Raw genomic sequence first — 21,383 nt, 5'->3', positions numbered from 1 at the left:
CTTAAATCAATTTATATCCCTCAAAACTTCAATTGCTATGTTTATCAAAATCGTAAGAACGTTACGGTTTATCGCTCAAGCGCAATTTTACACTCTAATCTCGTAAATACAACATTTTTAAGCTCTCGAGTGGGACTAATGCCACGAGAGGGACTTTCGAATGGAGACGTTACAGTCTAACCTCTCTAACATCGGCCAATCCTGGACCTGCTTGGCAACAAAAAAGTCACTCATCTATTGGTCAGAAGTTCGAGTTGTTAAAACAGTTGGCTTCATTCTTTTCGGAGATGGAGACATGAAAAGATTTCTAATTGAAGTGATAGGGTCATCAACCTGCATGATTGATCAAATATCAAATGATGATTCTCTTCAGAAACCAAACCCGAATATACGTGTAAGAACACAGACAGGCCACAACATAGGCTGAGAAGGGCGCTGCCCATCTCAATTAACATATAGAATAGAACCCTAGCATATCACTAGGACAGTTGAAGTGGGCTTCAGAAATACCTTAATTATGGATGCAGATGACGGAGAGCCGCCTTCCTGACGTTGTAAAGCAGATAGTGTTTGTTTCCATCCAGGTGCCCCATTACCTGTTGATGCAATCCAAGGGCAGAAATATCTGTGCTGCCTGATAGGATCAAACTCCATCAGGCTACCTGGCACTACATGCTTTAGGTCCTTCCCTGGAAGAATAGACAAAGCAAATTATTAAAACCTAGTTTGATATCATCGGGGAATTCTATCACTGACAATAGAGTAAGAGATGGCGCGTTTGCATAGAAATACAGGCTGCTAACGTCATTTTTTACTATAAAATTTAAACCAATTATCAGCTTGAGGTTAGAGTTGGACCGAATATAACAGATGCAAAAGCTATGTAGTTTACTTTAATGGTTGCATTCAACAAGAAAGCAATAAATATTGCTTACCACTACTGCCTGCCACAAGTTCACTGTTTGCAGGAATCTGCACTGTGTCTTCACTAGCCTCCTGGTTTGAGGTGGATTCGGGATCAGTTCTGGAGCTGTTAAGATCTGCATTGGCTTCAAAGCTAGATGGAACACCAGGAGACTCGTGCTCTTCGCTGTGCTCTACAATGGTTCCTGAATGTAACAAATCTCCCTTGCTAGAAACCATCACAGGTGAATCACTTTTGTCCATTTCACCATTTAAATGTGTGGCGTTCGCATCAGGGGTTCCAGGGCCACTCACTTCTGAATTCTCCAGTCCACCATTTTCTGCATTTTCTCGGTAGTGACTTTCCTCTTTCTCCATCTGGGAATCAGATTGCATACCTTCCTGGCGAACAGACAAACAATCTCTCAATTCAGAATCATATGAAATCCGAGCCCTTAAATTTTGACCAATAACAGGTAACGAAATTGTTGCTTTGAAGTTCTGATTTGTAGGTGGAGGACCCCCTGCAATTGTCAATTTTAAATTTGAGAATCTGTCCTTTGACAATGTTGCACCATCTACGCCAGAATTTAAAACATCTATACTACTGTCACAGTGACTTTCAGCATTTGAATCATGGGTTCCAGAATGACTTTCAGAGTTTACTTCTCCATATCCAACTAATCTGAAACATTCCACAGGCCGTGGAACGGTAGAGAATGCCCATAATCCAACACTGGCTCCACAAAGCTTGCAGTCTAAAACAACAGAATTGTGTTCAGCCTGTATATTAGTAGAAGCACTAGCGTTTTTGTTTTCATCATTACTAGCAGAGTGCACACTGATGCTCGGATTTTGTCTGTTGGTAGCTGAATGATTCAGTCTGTTCCCAGAATCAACAACGTAAGGTAGTAAACGAGGTTCCCAGCCACATAAGCTTATGAGCTTTTGTGCCTGCAAAAAAAAAAAAAAAATCTTTAAAACGTCATTGGGCTACATGAAGAAAGCAAGAATGCTAGAAACTGATAAGACAGACTTAGTGTGAAGAATTAGAGTCCGAAGATATGAAACAGTGATGCACAAATAAATTCAAATGATAGTGTACATGAAAAGGCATGCAACTAAACAGGTGCATACCTGATAATATAACTTGGCAGAATCTGCACTGCCTTCGTTGTCCGAATGTTCTGTTCTAGAAATGTCTCCAGACCCATTGCCATAAAACATTGAAGACTGTCCAAGAAATTGCTCGAGCTGAGGGCTCTTCATGTACTCAATGGCTGAAGACGAAATCACCAGGAGAACTGAGAGTTCTAAAAGGGCATAGCAGCGTTCTCTAAACTTATCAACTAAAACTGGAGGTGGCGTAGGTGGAAACTCTGCCAGTGTTTCATCACATGCGTTGTCAATCCATGGACAGAGTATCTTATGCCCATTGTCCAGCTTTAAACTAAACACCAAAGCTGCCTTCTCAACTGGAAAACAAGGAAATAGGTTAACTTTACTTTGAATATAAGATAATTACAATGTATGGCTACTTAATTTTACAGCACGGGTTCAATTGGCGGGAGATTTAACATAAAGAGAAACATAACATGCCTTGCTGCTGATTCCAAGACGACGGAGTAGAAAAGAAGAGGCGTGCCCCGCATGATTCACATGCTAATATATCTGCATCCACATTGATCCAGCCTCTTCTGGCACAATTTAAAGCACTCACCACCTGTTCAAAATTGGCGAAATTGTTGTTTGTGCATCCAAAAAAATTAAAGCTTTGTATTATACAACGGCTCCACTGCAAACGAAACATAACAAAACAAAAAAGACAGAACCAGGAGCTCATTTCCAGACCGCATTATTCACCTATTCGGAGCTACTTTCGTAAGCTAACAAGTAAACACTAACATTACAAAACATGCTATAGTGGAAGACATAATTCTAACCTTAGGCTTGGCAAACCAAGTCATGGACTTGAATGTAGCTACCCTCCTCATAAGATCCCCACGGTCCCACGGCCTACACAGCGGAGCATGAGCCGCCACAGCCGGAGCTGAAAAATGCCGGGTCACCTCCATTCTATCGCCTCTCGATTTCGGTTCCACCAGTGCCAATGCGGATGAGGGATTTGCTCGCTTTTTGCCTCTCGAGGTTTGTACGCCAGACGAACTTCAGCAAAAAAAAAAGTGACTGACATCAAAGAAATTCCATGATTTGGCACACTAATTACATCAAAATTTCCATAAAATCCGAATAAAAAGAAAATCGATTTATCGTAATTTTATTCAAGCACTTGATAATCATGTTTGTATATAAGCAGAATCGAACTCTAACAAGTATAAAAATCCTATTTGCAGCATTTTCTCGGGAAACAAACGGAAAACGAGCGAGAAAATTAAGGCCGCAATTGAAAATAAATATAATAATAGATATACATACATACATACATACACACATATATATATATATAACGAACCTGGAAGCGGAGCTGGGCGTAGATTTGGGAGCGAAAAATAGCTTGTCCATGATCAAGTGGAACTTTTTCTCTGAATCTTTCGACATCTTTTATTTCTTCTCTCTTTCTTTTTTCCAGAAGAACCTATGAAATGCATTCAGAGCTCAGAACCTAGCAAGCGTAAAGTGCCGTGAGTTACGACGTCGTTTGACGCTGGGGGTGAATTAGCGGTACTTGACTCCTTGGGTCTCGACAAGAGTTTGGGTTGGGCCGGTTGAACTTGGTCCAATCCAATAAGATTTGGACCGTGATGGCTAGGCAAAGCTGACGAAAAGAAGTGAAAAAGGTAACTATGAGCTGGTGGTCCAGTAGTAAAAGACGGATTACGAGGCTTCTTTAAAACTAAAAATTGGAGGTCTCGAGTTTGAAATCCGCTGCTGGTGTGGAAGCCAAACTTGTGGCCAGGAGGAGGCTAAAATGCCTCTGTGAGTTTTTTCAGCCTCGAAAATGGTAGGTAACCATGGCTTGCCACCAGTTGTCTCATTTAAAAAAAAAAAAAAAGGTGAAAAAGGCGTAATTGGAGAAGTAGTCCTTCAATTATTATACGAATTGATGAATAGGGCTAGTGTGCAATATATTTGTTAATTTTCGGACTCTGAAAGTTGATATTTGAATTTGGGATCAAAACGTAACTCATGGATTATTTCACAGTTTAGTTTGACCTTGCGTAATGATAATGAATCGTTCATTAAACTGACTTGTTTTTCATGCAATTAATTACTTTAACGTCCTACTCAATTACGAAATCACACTATTAAACTCGACAACTATGCAGCATCAAGGATATGAGAAGGTGATCCAAACTCACCCAATGCCTCGAACCCTACAACTTCTTAGGTTCAGCCCGCATTGCGTCTCTTCATTTTCGCCCCTTCTTTCTAGTGCAAATTATGTCTTCTCTTCTCAATATTCTTGTTTTACATGTCTAATGTCACTTACCTTATCTTGTAAGAAAATGTTAAGTGTCTTTACATATTATAAGAAGATTGGGTGTGACACGAAGACCAAATAATAATTGAAAGTTAGACTTCTCATCTCTATAACCATTCTTTTTTTTGTTGTTGCTTTTGAACTTTTTTAAGTAACATTGCCGGTTTGAACGGTGAGAGATGTATTCATGTGTCATCCGACACGACTCTTTGTCATCCCCTAGACTACGTATTTTACGTCACTTCCGTACTTCTTTTTCGAATAATATTCTAAAATACTCTATATTCCATATATCCGGAAATTTGAACTGAGGTAAGAAAGCTAGTTTGACTCAACAACCTCATCACCTCAGCTGCCATTTGAAAAACATTTGTACCAAGTCAAAGATTGAGAGATAAGGGTTTTGTTTTCCTCTCAAACGGCTACATCCACCTCCACTCTTTACTCCCAAAGAATCCTCACTTTTTACCCACCCTCAGTAAAAAAAATCTAATTATCCATTTACCGCAGCCTCACCTCTTTTTACCGCCTGCACAGTATAAATTGCAGTGCTTCCTCCCACATCCATCAAATTATACTGCTCGTTTTGTTCTTGATAGGCAAAGAGTGAGCTCCCTGCACAATCCAAATGGAAACCTCCAAAGTATTTCTCTTCTTTCTTCTTCTTTCTACCTTCCATGTCCCTTTTGTATCTTGTACCAAATTTGAAGTTGGAGGCAAGAGTGGATGGGAGGTCCCGAAATCGAAGAGCCAACAAATGTACAACGAATGGGCGTCGAAAAACCGGTTCAAGGTCGACGACACTCTATGTAAGTCACTCTTTAGTCACGTCAAGAAAAAATAATGATAATCACTGTTATCAGTTGCACAGAATAAGACAAGTAAAATGCATGTCGTATCAGAGGCTAATGGAACGGATAAAGACAGATCAGTCACTGATGCGTCTTTTATTCGCTACATTTTGGGCAACTAATGTCAGTAGCTATTGTCGGGTTTTCTTCTATCGAAATCAAAAACTTCTTGCCTATGTGTGTAAGTAACATTTTGCTATGTTTTGTTTCATGGACTAAGCGTTCAATTACACGAAGGACTCGGTGGTGGTGGTGACCAAGGACGAGTACGAAAAATGCCACTCTGCTCATCCCATCTTCTTCTCCAACAATGGTGCAACTACGTTCACACTGGACCGGCCCGGTTTGTTCTACTTCATCAGCGGAGTTGCCGGGCACTGCGAGAGAGGGCAGAAGATGATCATCAAGGTCTTGGAACCGGCGAGCCCGCCTCAGTCTGCTGATCAGAACGCAACGGACCCTTCGCAGCCGAAGCATGGTTCAGCTGCAACTGCCGCCATCTCCTCCGCAGCAACTCTTGTGTTCTGCGTTGTGTCATTTGTTGTGGTCTTTTTCTTCTAGTTGCAGTGATATGTGATGGTTTTTATGTTCTGTGTTTTTACGTACCCCTAGTCTGATTTGGGTCTTTTGAGATTTAAAGAGTGTAGACTGGAACTAATTTATGGATTTCAATTTTTTTTAAGTGTGATAATTTTTATATAGATTAGTATAAATGGGGATGGATGTCTGAATCGTTCTCACATTTTATTTTTTTAAGGGATGGTTTCGTCATGATAGTCCATCCTTTTGGGGTCGTAAAGATTCACAAAGATATTTTTAACTTCTCAAGCCATCATCGTATGATTCAGTAGCACTATAAAAAAGAAGAGAATTTAGATCTGAAACGCAATGAGTTAGAAAGAAAAGCCATAATCGAAGACTTGGAACTGAACTTCAAAACTTAAAAGGGCAGTAAGTCCACACTATCTAAACTAAGAAATCTATTATTCGGAATTTTTCAACTCAAGACCAAGGTTAAACGTTTTCACGAGTCACGACTCGTTTGTAAGTATTTCTAAAATGACTGAACCAATCTTTGATAAAAGTGCAGGCCAATTCTATAAAAAACACTTGAAGGGTTTTCAGGAGAAGTAGCACCGATTATGTACTTCCTAGAAGCACTTTTAAGTACCTTTGAAAGCCAAAAGCTTTTTCCGTAAAAGCACTTGCTGTCATTTTAAAAGCACTTCCAAACGATTTCGGGATTGCAATTGTAATTGATATTATCATAACAGTGTCAAAGACAAATCCATGTACTAAAAACATCAATGTTAATTTACACAGTAATAACTAGGGAAGACGAAGCACAATGAAGCCATCGATCAAAATTGCGTTTTACAGTCTCAGTTTCGGCTTCAACGCCTCAGTAGAAGATAAACAAAACTGTCGCACGAGAGAAGAAAGAAGCAGAATTGCTGCACACACAAGGCTCCTCTAGTGCCTTACAAATTGTCTATCATCTCCGCCTTTTCGATTGCCGTAAGGATTGCTCTCACTGAATCCATTTCGACTTGCTTCTTTACGCATCTTCTTCTTGAACTTTGATTTGTTGCTGTCTAGGTTCAAATGCACCTTGGGTGGATTAGAAAAGCAAAACGAAGCTGCCACCGCCTGTCCAATTGCAACAAACAATGAGATATCAGGGCGGATAATCCGTGTTTCCCTACGAAAATCTCTTATCTTTACACAGTAAAGGTTTAGACGAAACGATAAATAACTTCATATCAAGAAACAGACGGGTACCTGCAGATCAAGCCGGTGTACATTAAAGATGTCCTTCATAGAGTGTGAATTATATGCTAATAGATAAGATGTATACGCCTCTTTTGCTGATTTATTCAGGTAGTAATTGTTTTGAACCATCTCCTCCTGCATCAGTCGAAGCAATACATAAATTTCCTTGGACCTAGTTATTGCATGACAAAGAAAAACAATTGAACAAGAAATTACCAGTTTAGACTGCACATTCTTCAGCTTCTTTTCATTAAAATCGTATGGTTTAACGGGGACATTTGCAGCCTGGAAACAAGAACGAAGATGGATTGAAATGGAGAAAAAGCCCCACACCGCAGATTGAAAAACTAACCGAAATCTATATATTGTTTACTTTAGATACAACCTTCTGTAAAACATTTTAGTAAATTATACCTTCAAATAGCGAATGAATTGCAACTCTTCAGGAATGAGGAAAAGTAGTGCCTTTCCTTTTGCACCTTCCCCTCGAGCTGTTCGACCAACCCTATGGATATATTCCTGCAAGCATATACCCCATGATACACTGTTATTCATCATCAACGAAGAATCACCAGATACTAAAACTACTAGAAATCTGTTAGCAAGAAGGAATAATAGATACCGTCGGTTCATCTGGAGGATCAAACTGCAAAATCCAGTCCTACAAGCAAAGGAAAGAAAGCAGCATAAGATTATCGTGAGCATAATGTAGATATTGCTAATAGGATAAAGAGGAGGGGACGAGGGAGATGTCTGGGAAGAGGCTGATAGATCAAGATGAATGTTGCCTTTGTGGTGAAATGAATAAACGTACTCATTGTTGTACGTAACATAATTGAATGATGGAAAAATAAAAGTAAACATAATTTTCGTGAGTTTCGGCCATGCTACAGAAAGGAGAAGGAAATTTACCACAGCAGGAATATCTAGTCCACGAGCAGCAACATCAGTACAAAGTAAGATTCCTTTCTCTGCTTTGCAAAAGTCAAAGAAAGTAGTTGTCCTCTTCTGCTGCTTTTGCTTTCCATGGATATCAAAGCAATCCACATTAACGTATCTAAGAAGTTCGGAGTGAAATTTCACTGAGTTACAAGACGAGAAGAAGACCATAACTTTCTTAGACTGTATTCTTTATCAGGAAAGAATATAAGAGTAGAAATCTCTTAGCACTTGGCACAACACAATAGCCTTGTTCCAGCCCTTCATTGGTGACCTACAGTGCACACAATCTAGTCAGATTCTACTGATTAGGGCTAAATCACAAGAAATAAAAAATATGGGTAGAAAGTCAACTTAAATGCATAACAGATATGCACATTCAACAAATATGAAATGAGGAAAAGGGAAAACATAATCAAACAGGATTCCTACCTTTGACCTCCCCTCGTCCACATCAACGTAGATAGGTTTCTGATCTTTTCGAAACGACAACTTAACAAGATCTTCAACCTATAGGTTTAACAGGAAAAGTGTTATCAGAACAAAGCACTCATGTAACAAATGGGGCGCACAAAGATGTGTTAGACTCAAAGAAACAAAAGTTAGAGAACTATTGAACTGTGTTTAAGCCAAGACATTTTAAAACAATGCAGAAAGCAAGATATTGGCTACTGTGCAATACGGATACGATACTAACCTTCTTAGTTTGGGTTGCTGAAAATAAAGCTGTTTGCCTATCCTGCACATCCATTAGCAATTCGATAAGCCAATGCACTTTACCAAGTAAAACTCAAGTTGAAATGGCACCTAAACCCTAAAATTAAAGTATCCAGGCCGATTTCTGATAAAATCAGTACTCAACAAATCAAACTTCAAGCTTCTCTTATTAAAAAAAAAAAAAAAAAAAAAAAAAAAAAAACAGAAGCTTATGTTGCTAGATACATCTAAGGATTGCAGCCTTGAGTCTTTGTCACACGAAGGTAGAAAACTAAATAAGTTTACCTTTGGCAGAATCTTGACAATCTGTTTCATTTCCTCCTCAAAGTTTGCTTCCAATAACCTGTCAGCTTCATCAATCACGAGGCACTGCAAGTCCAGGACAACAATGAAATTAAAGATTGTGAAATTTCTGTGATGTCATGATGCGCTACATCTCAATCAAAGATATTCAGCTTAACCACACCAAGAAGCTAATTCTTTTCTCTAACATAACAACAAACTGCAATAGGATCCAAAAATACGATTCAATATTTCAGTAAAAGGACTAACAACGACAGCAGAATATTCTGAAGTCACGGAAACAGTAGGTAGAATTTTCTTCAAATCAGAATGTCAACTGTAGAATCAGAATCATTTCACAAAAGAACCACTCGAAAATCTTTAGGAAGAACTAAAACAATATTCCCGAAGAATAGATGTGAGCATGTGAGGTACCTTCAAGTTCTTATATATGAATCCTTTGGTATTCTGAAGATGGTCAAGAAGTCGACCAGGGGTTGCAACCAATAAATTTACTCCTTTTACAATACGTTCTGCCTCCCCTCTTCTAGCTGAACCTCCAATTACCAAGCCAAGAGTCTGAGAGTGATACTTTAGAAGGTCCTTTGCCACAGCATGGGTCTGAATTAATTGGAAAGGAGAAATTGTCAGGGACGAATGAAGGCGTTCAAATGTAAATCTCACAATGCGACATCATAAAAAAATCTCTTGAACTGGAGCAAGCTCCACCATGCTATAAGAAAAAAATTTAACATGCTAATAAAAAAAAACAACAATATGCAGGGGTTTTCACCTGTATCGCAAGTTCCCGTGTTGGGCAAATCACAACAACACCCATTCCGTTACGAGGAGCAAAATGTGTGTTATATAGCAGCTCCATAGCTGGTATTAGAAAAGCAAGAGTTTTACCAGACCCTGTCCTTGCAGCTCCGAGGACATCTTTCCCGATCAAGAGCGGTGGGATTGCTCTAGCTTGAATCTGCATTCGTAATAAACTGTAAACTCAACTCATCCCAAATCATCATCAACTTTTCCAACTAGATATCTCAACGAATACACACATTTCCCATCAAGTACAAACCCCAAAATTCTCTGAAGTTACTAAGTTCTCGCTTGGAATCTAAACAGACTTTTCGACCAAGTAACTCATAGTATAAAATCCCAAATCCTTAAATCATTAGAGACTAGAAATCCCATAAAAATTAAGCTAGAAGTTACCGAAATCGAATTCGAAACGGAAAATTACCTGAGTCATATACTGAAATTTCATTTCTTCAATGGCCTTGTAAGTGTTCTCAGACAAATTCAACGAAGCAAACGACTCCGTGCTCATAATCCCAGTCCCTCCGCCGCCACTTCTCACTTTCTTCTCCTCCTCCTCCTCCTCCTCCATTGCTTCTTCCCCCTCCTCTTCTTCTTCCTCATTGTCCTCCACAGGGCTCTGAGCCTCCGGTTCCTCTCCCTTCAATTTCTTCACCTTCTTCCTTTTCTTCTCGCTCTCGCCCTTAGCCTGTTCCCCCTTAGTATTTTCGGGCTCCGGTTGCTCCGTACCCGCCGATTCCGACGGCTTCTTCGCTCTGTTTCTCTTGCGCTTCTTCTTCTTCGTCTCGTCCTCCGGCGGCGCGTGAAGGTTTTGGTCTGTCATGGCGACTGGTTCTCTAACGAATTAGGGTTTTACAGTTTCAGTAGGCGCAGAGGAAGAAGACGAGCCTTCTCTCTCGTGGTGGTGAGGTGGATGGTAGCTGTGAAGATTTTTCAGTAGGGTTTGGGCGTTAGTTGTTAAACCCTAGCTGCAACTGTACTCGCTCGACTCGGACGAGTCCACCCAAATTATGAATGCTTGGTTCAAACAGGCTCAAACCCAAAACTCCTAGGCCTCAGGCCTGTTACTATTACTAGTAATTTGGGCCTCACTTGTGTTAAACTTGCCATTTTTTGAAGCAAAGCGGCCCAACAAAAGCACTTAAACCAAAACGCTAAGAGAATATTTCCCATTTTCTCTTTGAATCTAAACTACATATCGATAGGATCCTAAATATCAACTAAAAGAGGTGAAAAAACTATTTATCCTTTTATCGAACAAAAAAAAAAAAAAAAAAGCTATGGGCAGTAATGTATTTTTGCAATACCAAATTTGCTGCTTTGTATTTCAAACCTCATCTATAATGAACAGACGATGAACACAAAAATCAGCAATAGTGCACATACAAACATCAAATTTTTACTTTGAAAACTACCTAGAGTGGAAAAATATACCATCAACACATGTTTTTGCAAGTGAGCTAGGAGACGCTTACATGAAAGAATAAGTCCATATGTTTCAACTTTCTTGCATGGCGCTACTTCAAGGTTTTATAATATCACCACAATGGTGTGTCACTGTATGTTTGATCCGAAAGACCGCCACAATATAATAGTGTTCCCCCACCCCCAAAAAAAAAAAAAATTGTGTATGAACGAAAGGGATCCTCTCTGGATCCCTTCCTCCTTATCCACCAAATCAGTGGATCTGTGCCCTTGAAATTTGATCTAACGGTTACAAATAAGGTCATACCTTAAAAGTTATAATAACTTCAACCGTTTAATCACATTTTAATAGAACGGATCTACTGATTTGATGGATTAGAAGGAAATGATGAAAATACCAAATAAGGCCACTTGACACAAAAAGCCAATCCACTTCTATTGATCCGGCCCTTAATTCTGCTTAATTATATTAATTAACCCCCATTAATTTCAACTTTCAAGCATAATTAGTCAATCCACTTGTCTAATTAAGGAAAAAGATACATGGGTGCGCAAGGAAAAGTTGTTTTCTGCATTTCAGCAGCTCTTCAAGCACGGGGCTCAGAGCCTTTTCCCTGGTTGGCTGGTTCCCCACCATAAACTGCATTTCACCTTAAATATTATGCTTTTGCTGCTTCAAGGCCTTCAACTTACTAATTAGGCCAATAATCACTTCATCATTTTAATTAAGAAAGCTTGAGCAGCGCATGACGACTTTCTTAGAGTGCTAATAAGAGTTTTCGAAAAAAAATACATGGTTTGAAATTCATATCATATTATGCATCTAACCAGTGGTTCTTATTTACTTTCTACATAACCATCTCTTATCAATATACATCTCCTACTTAACGAGAAAAAACTTATCTATGGTGGTGATGCTTTGTGGGAAGTATCGCAAACCAATTTTGCACTACCATTCGTTTTAAATTTTTAACAAGATAATACGTGATTTGCTTGAAATATAATCATAATCACTGACCTTGTATCCACATTACTGCTCTCGTTCAAGACAGCCTCCATGTGTGAATTTGTATGTTTCTTTTTGTGGGTTTTATTTATTATTTTATTGCAGCAGCTGAGTGCTAAAGAGCTGAGGTTGTATTTCTTGGGACAATAATTGTGTAAAGCAGTGACCTACCCTAGCCAACTTTAGGTACAGCCACCAACTTTTGCATCCTTTGAAGAACGATGACTGGATGATAACGACCCTCGATTTCTGCGTTAAAATAATCTTTCGAAGGGATAGATTTTGATCTGAAAAATGATTTCTGCACACTTTATTTATGGTTTGCATTGCATTACTTAATTTCGGGCCTTAATCTCTCTTTTGATTTTTATTTTCAATCCAATAGCTAAACAAATGAGAAGGGTGTGCATGAATCATTTCCCACTTTGATCCCATTTGTGAACACATTCCATTTTAAAAGCTTAAAGCCAAAAGGGCTCTCTCCCCACTCTTTTCACTGCAGTTGCAGAGAGAAGAAAGAAAAAGGACATCTTTGAAAGCCTTGAAACTAGGGCATGGTGGCATACTTGCCCCCGTTCCTTCCACCATAACTTTTTAAATCCGCGTACGTCATACACGTCAACACACTCATGTAAGTTCTTTTTGAGTTTCGTTTTTTTCTGAGTATCTGTTGGATACAGGCACCGCAAATGATAATTTGTCTTCTTTTCATTACGTTGTAACTCATTTAAATCTACAGTTGATGTGTCCAATATTAAAAATACTTACAAAATTATTGACATTTCCGTCAAAATATCCAAAAAATAAAGTGAAATGCAATCTTCACCCTATATCGGTGAGATATAGAAAAATTAATAAACATTGACAATATTTACTGGTTCACTACATAATTTTTGTCGAGACCCATTGCCGATTTCGAACTTATGAAATATTTTGAGAATTTTTTCTCCAATTCCGACTAAATTTTGAATGAATTGATATACTCGTTCCATTGCAAATTTTTATAATTACTATCGGAGGCAACCAATATTAATATTATTTTATTATTATTATTATTATTATTAAGGATGAGAGAGAGGTTTGAAGCTATTAAAATAATTAGGGGAGGAAGAGTTTCGAACTCGAGAAGCATAGGTGGAATCCAAACACTCTATCCACTAAAATATTGATAATTATATTCATATATATATTTTTATAAATTTGTATATTGATATTTTTATCTATATCAATTTTTAAACACTGAATATGTCATACCATAAAAAGCCACATTACTGAGGAGAATGACAAAGGGTGATTTAATTTCAGCAGGAAATCAAATGCCAAAATGGAAAAGCAGTCAACAAGACTTATTCAGGAAAAAAAGAAATTAAACAAGGAAAAAAAAAAAAGCAGTCAATCATAAGAAAAGCCAAAATTCTGCTGTCAGGAATTGGATTTTTCCTTTTAATATATATTTCTGCTTTTGATGACTTCTATGATTACTTTAGTAAAAAAAATTTGATCTTGGGATCATTTGTCACACAAAATTATATATCAAAAGCAATGATTGGAAATTGGAATTAGCCTATACTTTTAGACCAAATGCCTAAATCTTATTGGAAGAATGTGTATGGAAAAGAACATTACTGCTTAAGGATCCAAGCTAAACGGGGAAAAGAAATTAAACAGGAAAGTAAATACGAGTAGTTTTAGGAAGATGATCAATTTAAATTTTAAATTACATTTAGTAAATTAAATTATGTGGTTGTTGATGATTGAATTATTATTTAAGTGTTAATTAATGTGCTTATTTACTATTTGTGGTACATCACATCATTTGTAAATATGGTCTACAAAAATTGGTCTACCTAGCATTACTTAAGCAAGTCTCGTTTGAATGTGCTTTTAAAATAACTGAAAGCGCTTTTAGAAAAAATGTTTTTGGATTCCAAAAGCACTTAAAGTGCTTTCTGCAAGAAGCACCAATTATGTGCTCTTCCATTAACTTCCAAGAAGCACATCAAAGTGTTTTTTTCAGGATTTACTAGCATTTTTACTAATGATCTTGTTTGGAAGTGTTTTAAGATGAATGAAAGCGTTTTTGGTGAAAATATATTTGGAACCAATCATTAGTAAAAACACAAGTGAATCCTGAAAAACATTTGAAGTGCTCCTAGAATAAGCACCTAAGAAGCACTTCAAGTGCTATTTGAACCCTAAACCATTTTCTTTAAATAACTGAACTTTCAGTTATTTTAAAAGCATTTCTAAAACAAGTGTTTTTCTAGTGCTTCTTCCATGAAGCACTTCAAGTGCTAAAAGGACTCCAAAACAAAGAGAAAAATTGCCCCCACATAAACAAAACAAAAAAAAAATTGAAAATTGCATCTCTGCATCATTAATTTTAATCATTTCCTTTTGGTTGTTATGCATTATTTGCAGCCTTCTTATGATATGAGTACTAGAGTTTAAGCAGTCTGTAATCTCATATAGGCTTTTCTTAATTACCAAAAACATTTATGGTTCCTTTTATTTAGGTTTGGCCTCCTTTTGTTCTTGTCACTCTTGAAGGGAATTTCAATTTAGACATTTTTTTTAGTAGTGATATGAAGCTTAGGATTAACTTGAGGTTGATTTGGGAAATATAAGTTAAGGCAGTGCATTCGTTTCTCTTGTGATCTATGTACAAATATAACCCTCATAGATTAAAAGAGGTAAACATTATTACAAGGAAAAGCTCCTCGAGCACCCCAAAGAGCCAAAGCATCCCAATGTATGGTATGACTTTTGGAAGCCAACGCATTTGCTACAAAATTAGCTTCTTTAAACACGTGATTAAAGAAGATAGTATTAAAAAAAGATGTCAATCGCTAAATCTTTTTAATGATAATATGTAGTAATTTCAAGGGATTTTCAGATCTTACAATAACGTTATTAATAGATTAAAACAGTTTAGCATGAAAAAAAAAAAAAAAATCAGTACTAGAAAAGAGAAGAAATTAACAAAAAATTACAAATTAACATATACCCCCACAGCTACCATCATGTTCTAATGTATTTCCCTCCACCAACTAAGCCTAAACAAAACAAAATATGAAAAATACAATAAACCCCACTTCTCCAAATATACCAAAGCACAAAATAAAACAGAAATTTAATACCAAAAAGAAAAGAAAAAACTACTTGGAGAGAACTAGCTACACCTCCAATTTCCAGTTTGATCAGAGCTAAACTGAAGCACACATACTGGAAATTCGAGCGGCGGCGACGCGAATTCGTGCAGCTTTTCGGGTTTATTAGACTCGGAGCAAGTAGATACTGAGCTCAGGAGCTCCATTGCTATCAGGGTTCATCATGTAGAAGGCCTCAGAGTCTCTAGACCCAACAATTCTCTCAAACTTAGCCCTCATGTACATTAGTTCCCCGTCGGATTCGGACCCGGCTTCAGCTTCATTCCCGTCCACCACCGCAGACGGCGGTAGCACTCCAGCCCCCATTGAAATGGGCTCCACAGCTTTCAACACCTTCCACTCCTTGGCCCCACATTCTCTTCTGCTAGCAAAACCATATTTCTTACCGTTGCAAAAAGTTCTCCACACTGGCTCTTCCAGCAACCTCGGAGCTTTCTCATCTTTCTTTTTCTGATGATCGTCTTTGTGATCCTTGTCACACTCCAACGCAATTCTGACGAGCCCGGATGCCATTTCTTTAACCAACCCGCTGATCGGGGTGGCGAGCTCGATCAAGAAGGCCGGGTGTGAGCTTGGGTCTCTCTGGAGTGCAAAGTGTACGTGGCCACGCCTGGAGCCGAAAAGTGTGCCTACCACTCGAGGTCCAAGCCCGAGTGGTAGGCTGGATCGGTTCTTACCAAAAGCGTTAAGGACTGACCTCATCCTGGAAACCGCAGCCGCCTGCAGTTTCCTCCTCGGAAGTTGATGAACCACAGGACCATGCTGTTGTTTTTGATGATGATCATGCTCTTGTTTCTTCTCCTCCTCATCAGATTTTGTTTTCGACGAGGAGGAGGAGGAGGAGGAGGAGGAGTTGAGGCTCGGCAGATCAACATGATCAACATCTTCATCTTCTTCTTCGTTGCCAACTTTGTTTGTCCAGTGGAAGTGTCTCTTGGAGGAGGAGTCCTGCAAGCTCCTTGCCATGCTCATTTCATATGAGAAAGCAATCAGTGGGACGAAGGGCAGTCCTTAAAGATGGATTGGTGGGTAGAGAGAGAAAGTGAGGAGAGAGAGAGAGAGAGAGAGAGAGAGAGAGAGAGAGAGAGAGAGAGAGAGAGAGAGATAGTGGTGATTCTGGTCTCTTCTGTCACTTTTATTGACGTGTGGAGGGATTTAATTTCATTAATTCTTTGTTTCTATCCCTTTTTTGTAGCCAAAGAGAATCCTGCCAAAAGAAACACAGCCTGACCCACCATCTGAATGAGGAACTCTGAGAGAGAGAGAGAGAGAGAGAGAGAGAGAGAGAGAGAGAGGGAGGGAGATTTGAAAAATAGAAAAGAAAGGAATCTGAGGAGACAATGTGTATGTTATTTCACTTTCTGGTGGGGTAAAGAGGAGGGGGGGAGAGGGAGAGGGATGTTTGCTTGACTGTCTCTTTTGACTTGAAATCCCCAAAACTGCAAAGAGATGGCAACCAAAGCCCACACAAACCCAAACCATCACCATTCACACCAGACATGCTCGCCACAAGTCACTAGCTTCCATAACTCATATCATAATTATGATATGGACTTTCATGTAACGGGTATTTTATCATGCTGATATTCTAAATCAATCATTATTATGTGAGATAGTAAAAGCTCACCGTGCTGTTTCATTCACCTGCGACAGTACCAAAAACTTTCATATACTTGAATGCTTGATTAGTTTATGTACCCATACCAATACAATGAGAGAGACTAATCTACTATCGGGACATTATTGTGATAGTATTTCAAACTAGTTACGCAGATTATCTTGCAAGAAAGTCAAAATGCATTACAACGTATCATTAACTTACGATATATTCACAAACTATTCTAGATGACATTGCGTGATTGGTTTCAAATACTGTCATAGTGCGTGGTTTGTAAGATTCTCACCATGGACCATACCATGCCCATGCCCACGTCCTCTTCTAGTCGAGAGGTGCACGAGGTGTGTGGTGGTGTTGCTTGTTGGGGTTCTCATGAGAACACTGAAATTTCTTGGGCTATGTTGGGTGCAGAGTCTACACTTCACCTACCTGCGAACTGACACCTCAATGTTTGTGGGGACCCAAAAACCAAACCCTAACTCTTTTCCTTATCGAGTAGAACCAATTTGTAAGTCTCTCAATGTGGCCTTACCACACCACACCACCACACCACATCTGTTGGTGCTGCCGGTTTGAGTTTTATGAGGAACGATTTTTTCACCGAAAGGTTCGGTTGTAACCATTCGTAACACCCCACTGGACAACCCGAAAGCCTAAGAAAACACTCTTGTTGCATCGCGTTAGATGTTTTGTGAGAGCAAAAAGAAAGCACAGACGCGAGTAACCATGCGAACGAGCTCTGTCGTCCAAACTATTAACTAAACAGCGCCAAATAATTACATACAGTGGCGGCACCAGGAGTCGGACAAACTCTACTAATTACATTAACTTATAGACATGGATCCATAAAGAAAATACAACTTAAGCGTGCATAAGGGCATAGACCAGCACACTCACTACTCAATGGTTTTTTCCTTTTTTTGTACATATACGAGAAGCACAAATCGATAAGTCAAGGATACTTGCCTACGGTTCACAAAAAAGTAAAGGTCCTAAAGTTAGCTCTCTAAACTTTGTTCGGGATCTGGTTGCTTGGGTGCAGTGGCACCACCATTCATTCTGGCACGTGCCTCGGCAAACATCCTCTGCTGCTCAGCCAAGGCTTCTTCCTCTGTCATCTCTGTTCCGTTCCCCCATTTGACACTTTTTGATAAGTCATGCTGCAAGAAGGAATCCTGCTTGCATCAGTACATACTTCTATGTTGGAAGATCACGACTGCTTAACAAATTAAAGATAGATATGTGAACCAGTTAACTAGTTGTAAGTGCGGGAGTGTGCAAGCATGTGTACATAGATAGAGGCAACTGCAGGTTTAAACCAGCTGCACAGAAGGCACAACATCGTGAACACTTACCATAGTCTCAAGCTTGTGTTGTTCATATGCTGAGTAAACTTCCTCAATGTACTCGCTAAACCCAAGAACCTGATAACACAGAAGAGAACGAATGTCATAATGCAGTTGTCGTAAACATGTCACACGGTATAGGACATATTTGCTCCTTGCCACTAATTACAATACTAACAAACTACCTTCCATTCTTGGTATACACACAAATCAGTGGTAACAATTTAAGCTTATCGTACAGATATGCATCTCATCGAGGATCCAATGTCATGATAGCTATCACGATAGAAGTATGAAATTCATGTAGGTAATGCCTACAAGTATAAAGATACATCCATATGCACAGACTCATAGACATAATGACTGATACTGCAATATGAAAGTACAGAAGCACCATGGACAACAACAATTTACGAGAACCATATTTATAAAACTTAAAAAACATGTCCAAATGGGTTGTTTACAAACCTGTAAAGCCTTGATTACATGCTCAGGAGCTATTGTTCTTTTCTCCTCTCTGCTACAAACTTCATTTGACTCTGACGAGATGAGATTTATAAACTCTGCAAAAGCAATAACGTAACTCATGAAGGCTTTTCTTCAGTAATAAAGAAAATAAAGCATCCATCAAATCAAAGCACCAAGACAGTAGACAACAATTCAAAACCCAAAGTTACGGGGCAAACAAAGAGGTTGGGAGGAAATCCAACTGCTATAACTGATAATAAAAATCTCAGAAAAACTGAAATAGTAACTTTATTTTAACGTTGCTTCAAGCTTATTCAAATAATACATGTCACATTTGTATTGGAATCCAAAAAAGCATCTTGTGTATTAACTGAAACTACTACGTTTGACATGCAGAACATGCTATTGGCCTAAACAGATAAGGGTTTAATCTATACAGACAGCAAGAGACAAAGATATATGCATCAGCAATAGCAAAACTAAAGCAAGTTTGAATCAAAGTACAAACGTAAAAGCGTAAACTAAAGATAACAAATTCATATATTCTCACCTACACAACACTCAATCAAAAGATCTTGAGCATCTCTTGCAACGCGTACATCTGGTGGTAACATCTCTTTAATGATTTTCGTCATGGTTGCTGAAAAAATGAATATTAATCATAAGCTAGACGTACATATGGTGGCAATATAGTGTACAATAAACAGTAGGTTTAAAAACCTGTTTTTATACCTAAAATCTATTTTAGTCACTGTGTTTTCAATTCATCTGATTTGGTCACTGTGTTTAGCAAAGTTTGCAATCCCAGTCATTTCCGTTAACTTTCTGTTAAATGTAATATTAAAATATTTTTAACCAATTTTAAAATTATAAAAAGTACTTCAAGTCAATTTTAAACACATTTTCTAAAATTAAAATACTTAAAAAAAAAAAAAAAACTGAAAAAAGAAAATCACCACCGCCGCCCCCAACTGCCCACCAACCCAGATCAGTATCTCTCATTTAACAGTATCTCCTCTCTTTCATCCCCTCCACAAATCCCACCCCACCTCCCAGTGCTCCCACAAACATCTCCCTCCACCAACCTAAAATGCCCAAAGCCCCTTACCGATACAAAAATTCAATATCAGTTACTATGCTCCCAAAAGATCATCAGAAAGATAGAGATGGTTGATCGGTGTAGGGGTGGTGGTAGTCCTAACCCACTTCTCCAGATTCTACCCCTTGATCTCCCTTTTTTTCTCCAGATTCTACCCTCTGATCTCCCCTTGCCTTTGGTCCAAAAATGTATTTTAAATCTTTTTACATTAACTTTTTTTTTAATTGATTAATGAATATTTAATGTATCTAACTGAAAGTCAACGCAAGCGACTGAGATTGCAAACTTTGAGAAACACAGTGAACAAATGGACGAATTGAAAACACAGTGACCAAAATAGATCTTAGGTATAAACACAGTGACCAAAAAAGTTTTTAACCCTAAACAGTATAAGATGCCATATGGGGAATTCAAGAACATAAAGAAACCATGAGGAGCAACAACTAGAGATGATAAAAGTAAAGACTAATATCATTAAGTGATAGAGATAAATGATTACAGGGACATATGACTAGACAAGTAAACGCAAAAATAATTTGTCGCGCCCGGTTAAAGGGGTTGCCTCAACATGAGGAAACATGAACTAGCACCCAACCTAATGACAGTTCTAATCACATGCTGAAAGCAGTCCTTAAAGCAAATTCGGGGCCCCTGACCAGCAAGCAAACCATGCATACCTACTCCATCCAAATCAAAATTGTATTCCCTTTGTTTATACCGTTCTACCCGCTATTTCGTATCCGATAAATCAATTTCTTGAAGCCCTTAATTCAATATACTAGATTTTGTCCATCATTATTTTCAATCGAGCTTTAATTAATCAATTTACATAAGCAATTAGCAAAAAATGAAGAACAGCAGCAAATCCCCAAACCCTAGGGCACTAATGTTGCCAAAACCGTTCTATCACAAAATCCAAAGATAATTACACCAAATTAACAAAAAAAAAAATCATGAAATCGATAAACCTAACAACAATAATCTCAAAAATCAAACAATTAAAAATACAAAAATTACAAATCTACCTTTCGGAAGCGAAGCATCTTCCTTTGACTTCCCGATGATGTCCATCGTATCCATCCTGAACCTGCGCACACCGTAAAGCCCTCGAAATCAACATCTACATATTCAAGAGTTCACCGGAAATATACAAAACGGAAAAAAGATATCACAGATCTGAAGATTCCCGCAGAACCGAGACAACTGACCTGATAACCGAGTTGAATCGGAGAGCGAGAGAACACGAATCGGACAGCGTAAACGACGAATCAATCAACCGATCGACAACGATCCGAGTTGCAGGAAGATCACAAATCGGAAGGAGGCCATGGTGTTGAATATATGGATTTATCAGGGGAAGGGCGTTGGGTTCTTCAGGATAAGAGAGCCAGATCTCGCTCGCAGGCGATTAGGGCAAACGAAACAACTCACCCCCAAAAGCGCGTTGATTTACGAGTCCGCCACGCGCGTCGTGGAGGAATTTTCGACGTCCGTGTTTTCGGGGTGCGAGTGGTTAGCGGGT

The 21,383-nt window shown here is 38.6% G+C and overlaps 5 protein-coding genes across 6 annotated transcripts; 1 reads left to right on the top strand and 4 right to left on the bottom strand.

The window, feature by feature from the left end:
• Window position 1: 1 nt before the first annotated feature.
• Window positions 2-3,518, bottom strand: LOC103938382. Its single transcript, XM_009348392.3, has 7 exons — window positions 3,377-3,518; window positions 2,847-3,069; window positions 2,503-2,626; window positions 2,041-2,378; window positions 936-1,857; window positions 511-689; window positions 2-333 (listed from the first exon to the last, which is right to left on the bottom strand). Exons 1-7 carry the CDS (start codon window positions 3,460-3,462, stop codon window positions 235-237), a joined length of 1,971 nt encoding a protein of 656 aa, XP_009346667.2. The 5' UTR covers window positions 3,463-3,518; the 3' UTR covers window positions 2-234.
• A 1,308-nt stretch (window positions 3,519-4,826) lies between these two features.
• LOC103938375 (mavicyanin-like) lies at window positions 4,827-5,876 on the top strand. Its single transcript, XM_009348384.2, has 2 exons — window positions 4,827-5,154; window positions 5,417-5,876. The coding sequence occupies exons 1-2, from the start codon at window positions 4,974-4,976 to the stop codon at window positions 5,755-5,757; spliced, it is 522 nt and encodes a 173-aa protein (XP_009346659.1). The 5' UTR covers window positions 4,827-4,973; the 3' UTR covers window positions 5,758-5,876.
• A 561-nt stretch (window positions 5,877-6,437) lies between these two features.
• LOC103938367 (DEAD-box ATP-dependent RNA helicase 51) lies at window positions 6,438-10,702 on the bottom strand. Its single transcript, XM_009348374.3, is given in 13 exon segments — window positions 6,438-6,846; window positions 6,979-7,104; window positions 7,186-7,254; window positions 7,384-7,488; window positions 7,592-7,630; window positions 7,882-8,091; window positions 8,093-8,182; window positions 8,341-8,418; window positions 8,606-8,647; window positions 8,911-8,994; window positions 9,343-9,528; window positions 9,701-9,886; window positions 10,154-10,702. Coding segments are annotated over 13 exon segments (1,791 nt in total). The 5' UTR covers window positions 10,553-10,702; the 3' UTR covers window positions 6,438-6,669.
• Window positions 10,703-15,104: 4,402 nt separating this feature from the next.
• On the bottom strand, window positions 15,105-16,408 carry LOC103938357 (protein MIZU-KUSSEI 1-like). The gene has a single exon (XM_009348366.3). It carries the CDS (start codon window positions 16,300-16,302, stop codon window positions 15,436-15,438), a length of 867 nt encoding a protein of 288 aa, XP_009346641.2. The 5' UTR covers window positions 16,303-16,408; the 3' UTR covers window positions 15,105-15,435.
• Window positions 16,409-17,669: 1,261 nt separating this feature from the next.
• On the bottom strand, window positions 17,670-21,383 carry LOC103938346 (protein Dr1 homolog). 2 transcript variants are annotated; one of them, XM_048589030.1, is made up of 6 exons: window positions 21,070-21,383; window positions 20,887-20,981; window positions 19,313-19,402; window positions 18,763-18,857; window positions 18,304-18,372; window positions 17,670-18,108 (listed from the first exon to the last, which is right to left on the bottom strand). In XM_048589030.1, exons 2-6 carry the CDS (start codon window positions 20,939-20,941, stop codon window positions 17,947-17,949), a joined length of 471 nt encoding a protein of 156 aa, XP_048444987.1. In that variant the 5' UTR covers window positions 20,942-20,981; window positions 21,070-21,383; the 3' UTR covers window positions 17,670-17,946. The 2 variants fall into 2 exon arrangements, with proteins under 2 accessions (XP_048444987.1, XP_009346631.1); XM_009348356.3 differs by having other exon boundaries at window positions 20,887-20,948; window positions 21,070-21,374.

This window comes from the organism of the source record quoted next, unplaced genomic scaffold (assembly GCF_019419815.1).
Source record: "Pyrus x bretschneideri cultivar Hongxiangsu unplaced genomic scaffold, Pyrus_bretschneideri_v1 Contig3, whole genome shotgun sequence".
In the NCBI taxonomy this organism is placed as follows: Eukaryota; Viridiplantae; Streptophyta; class Magnoliopsida; order Rosales; family Rosaceae; genus Pyrus; species Pyrus x bretschneideri.
The sequence above is the reverse complement of the archived record's forward strand: the minus strand, read 5'-3'. Positions and strand labels throughout refer to the sequence as shown.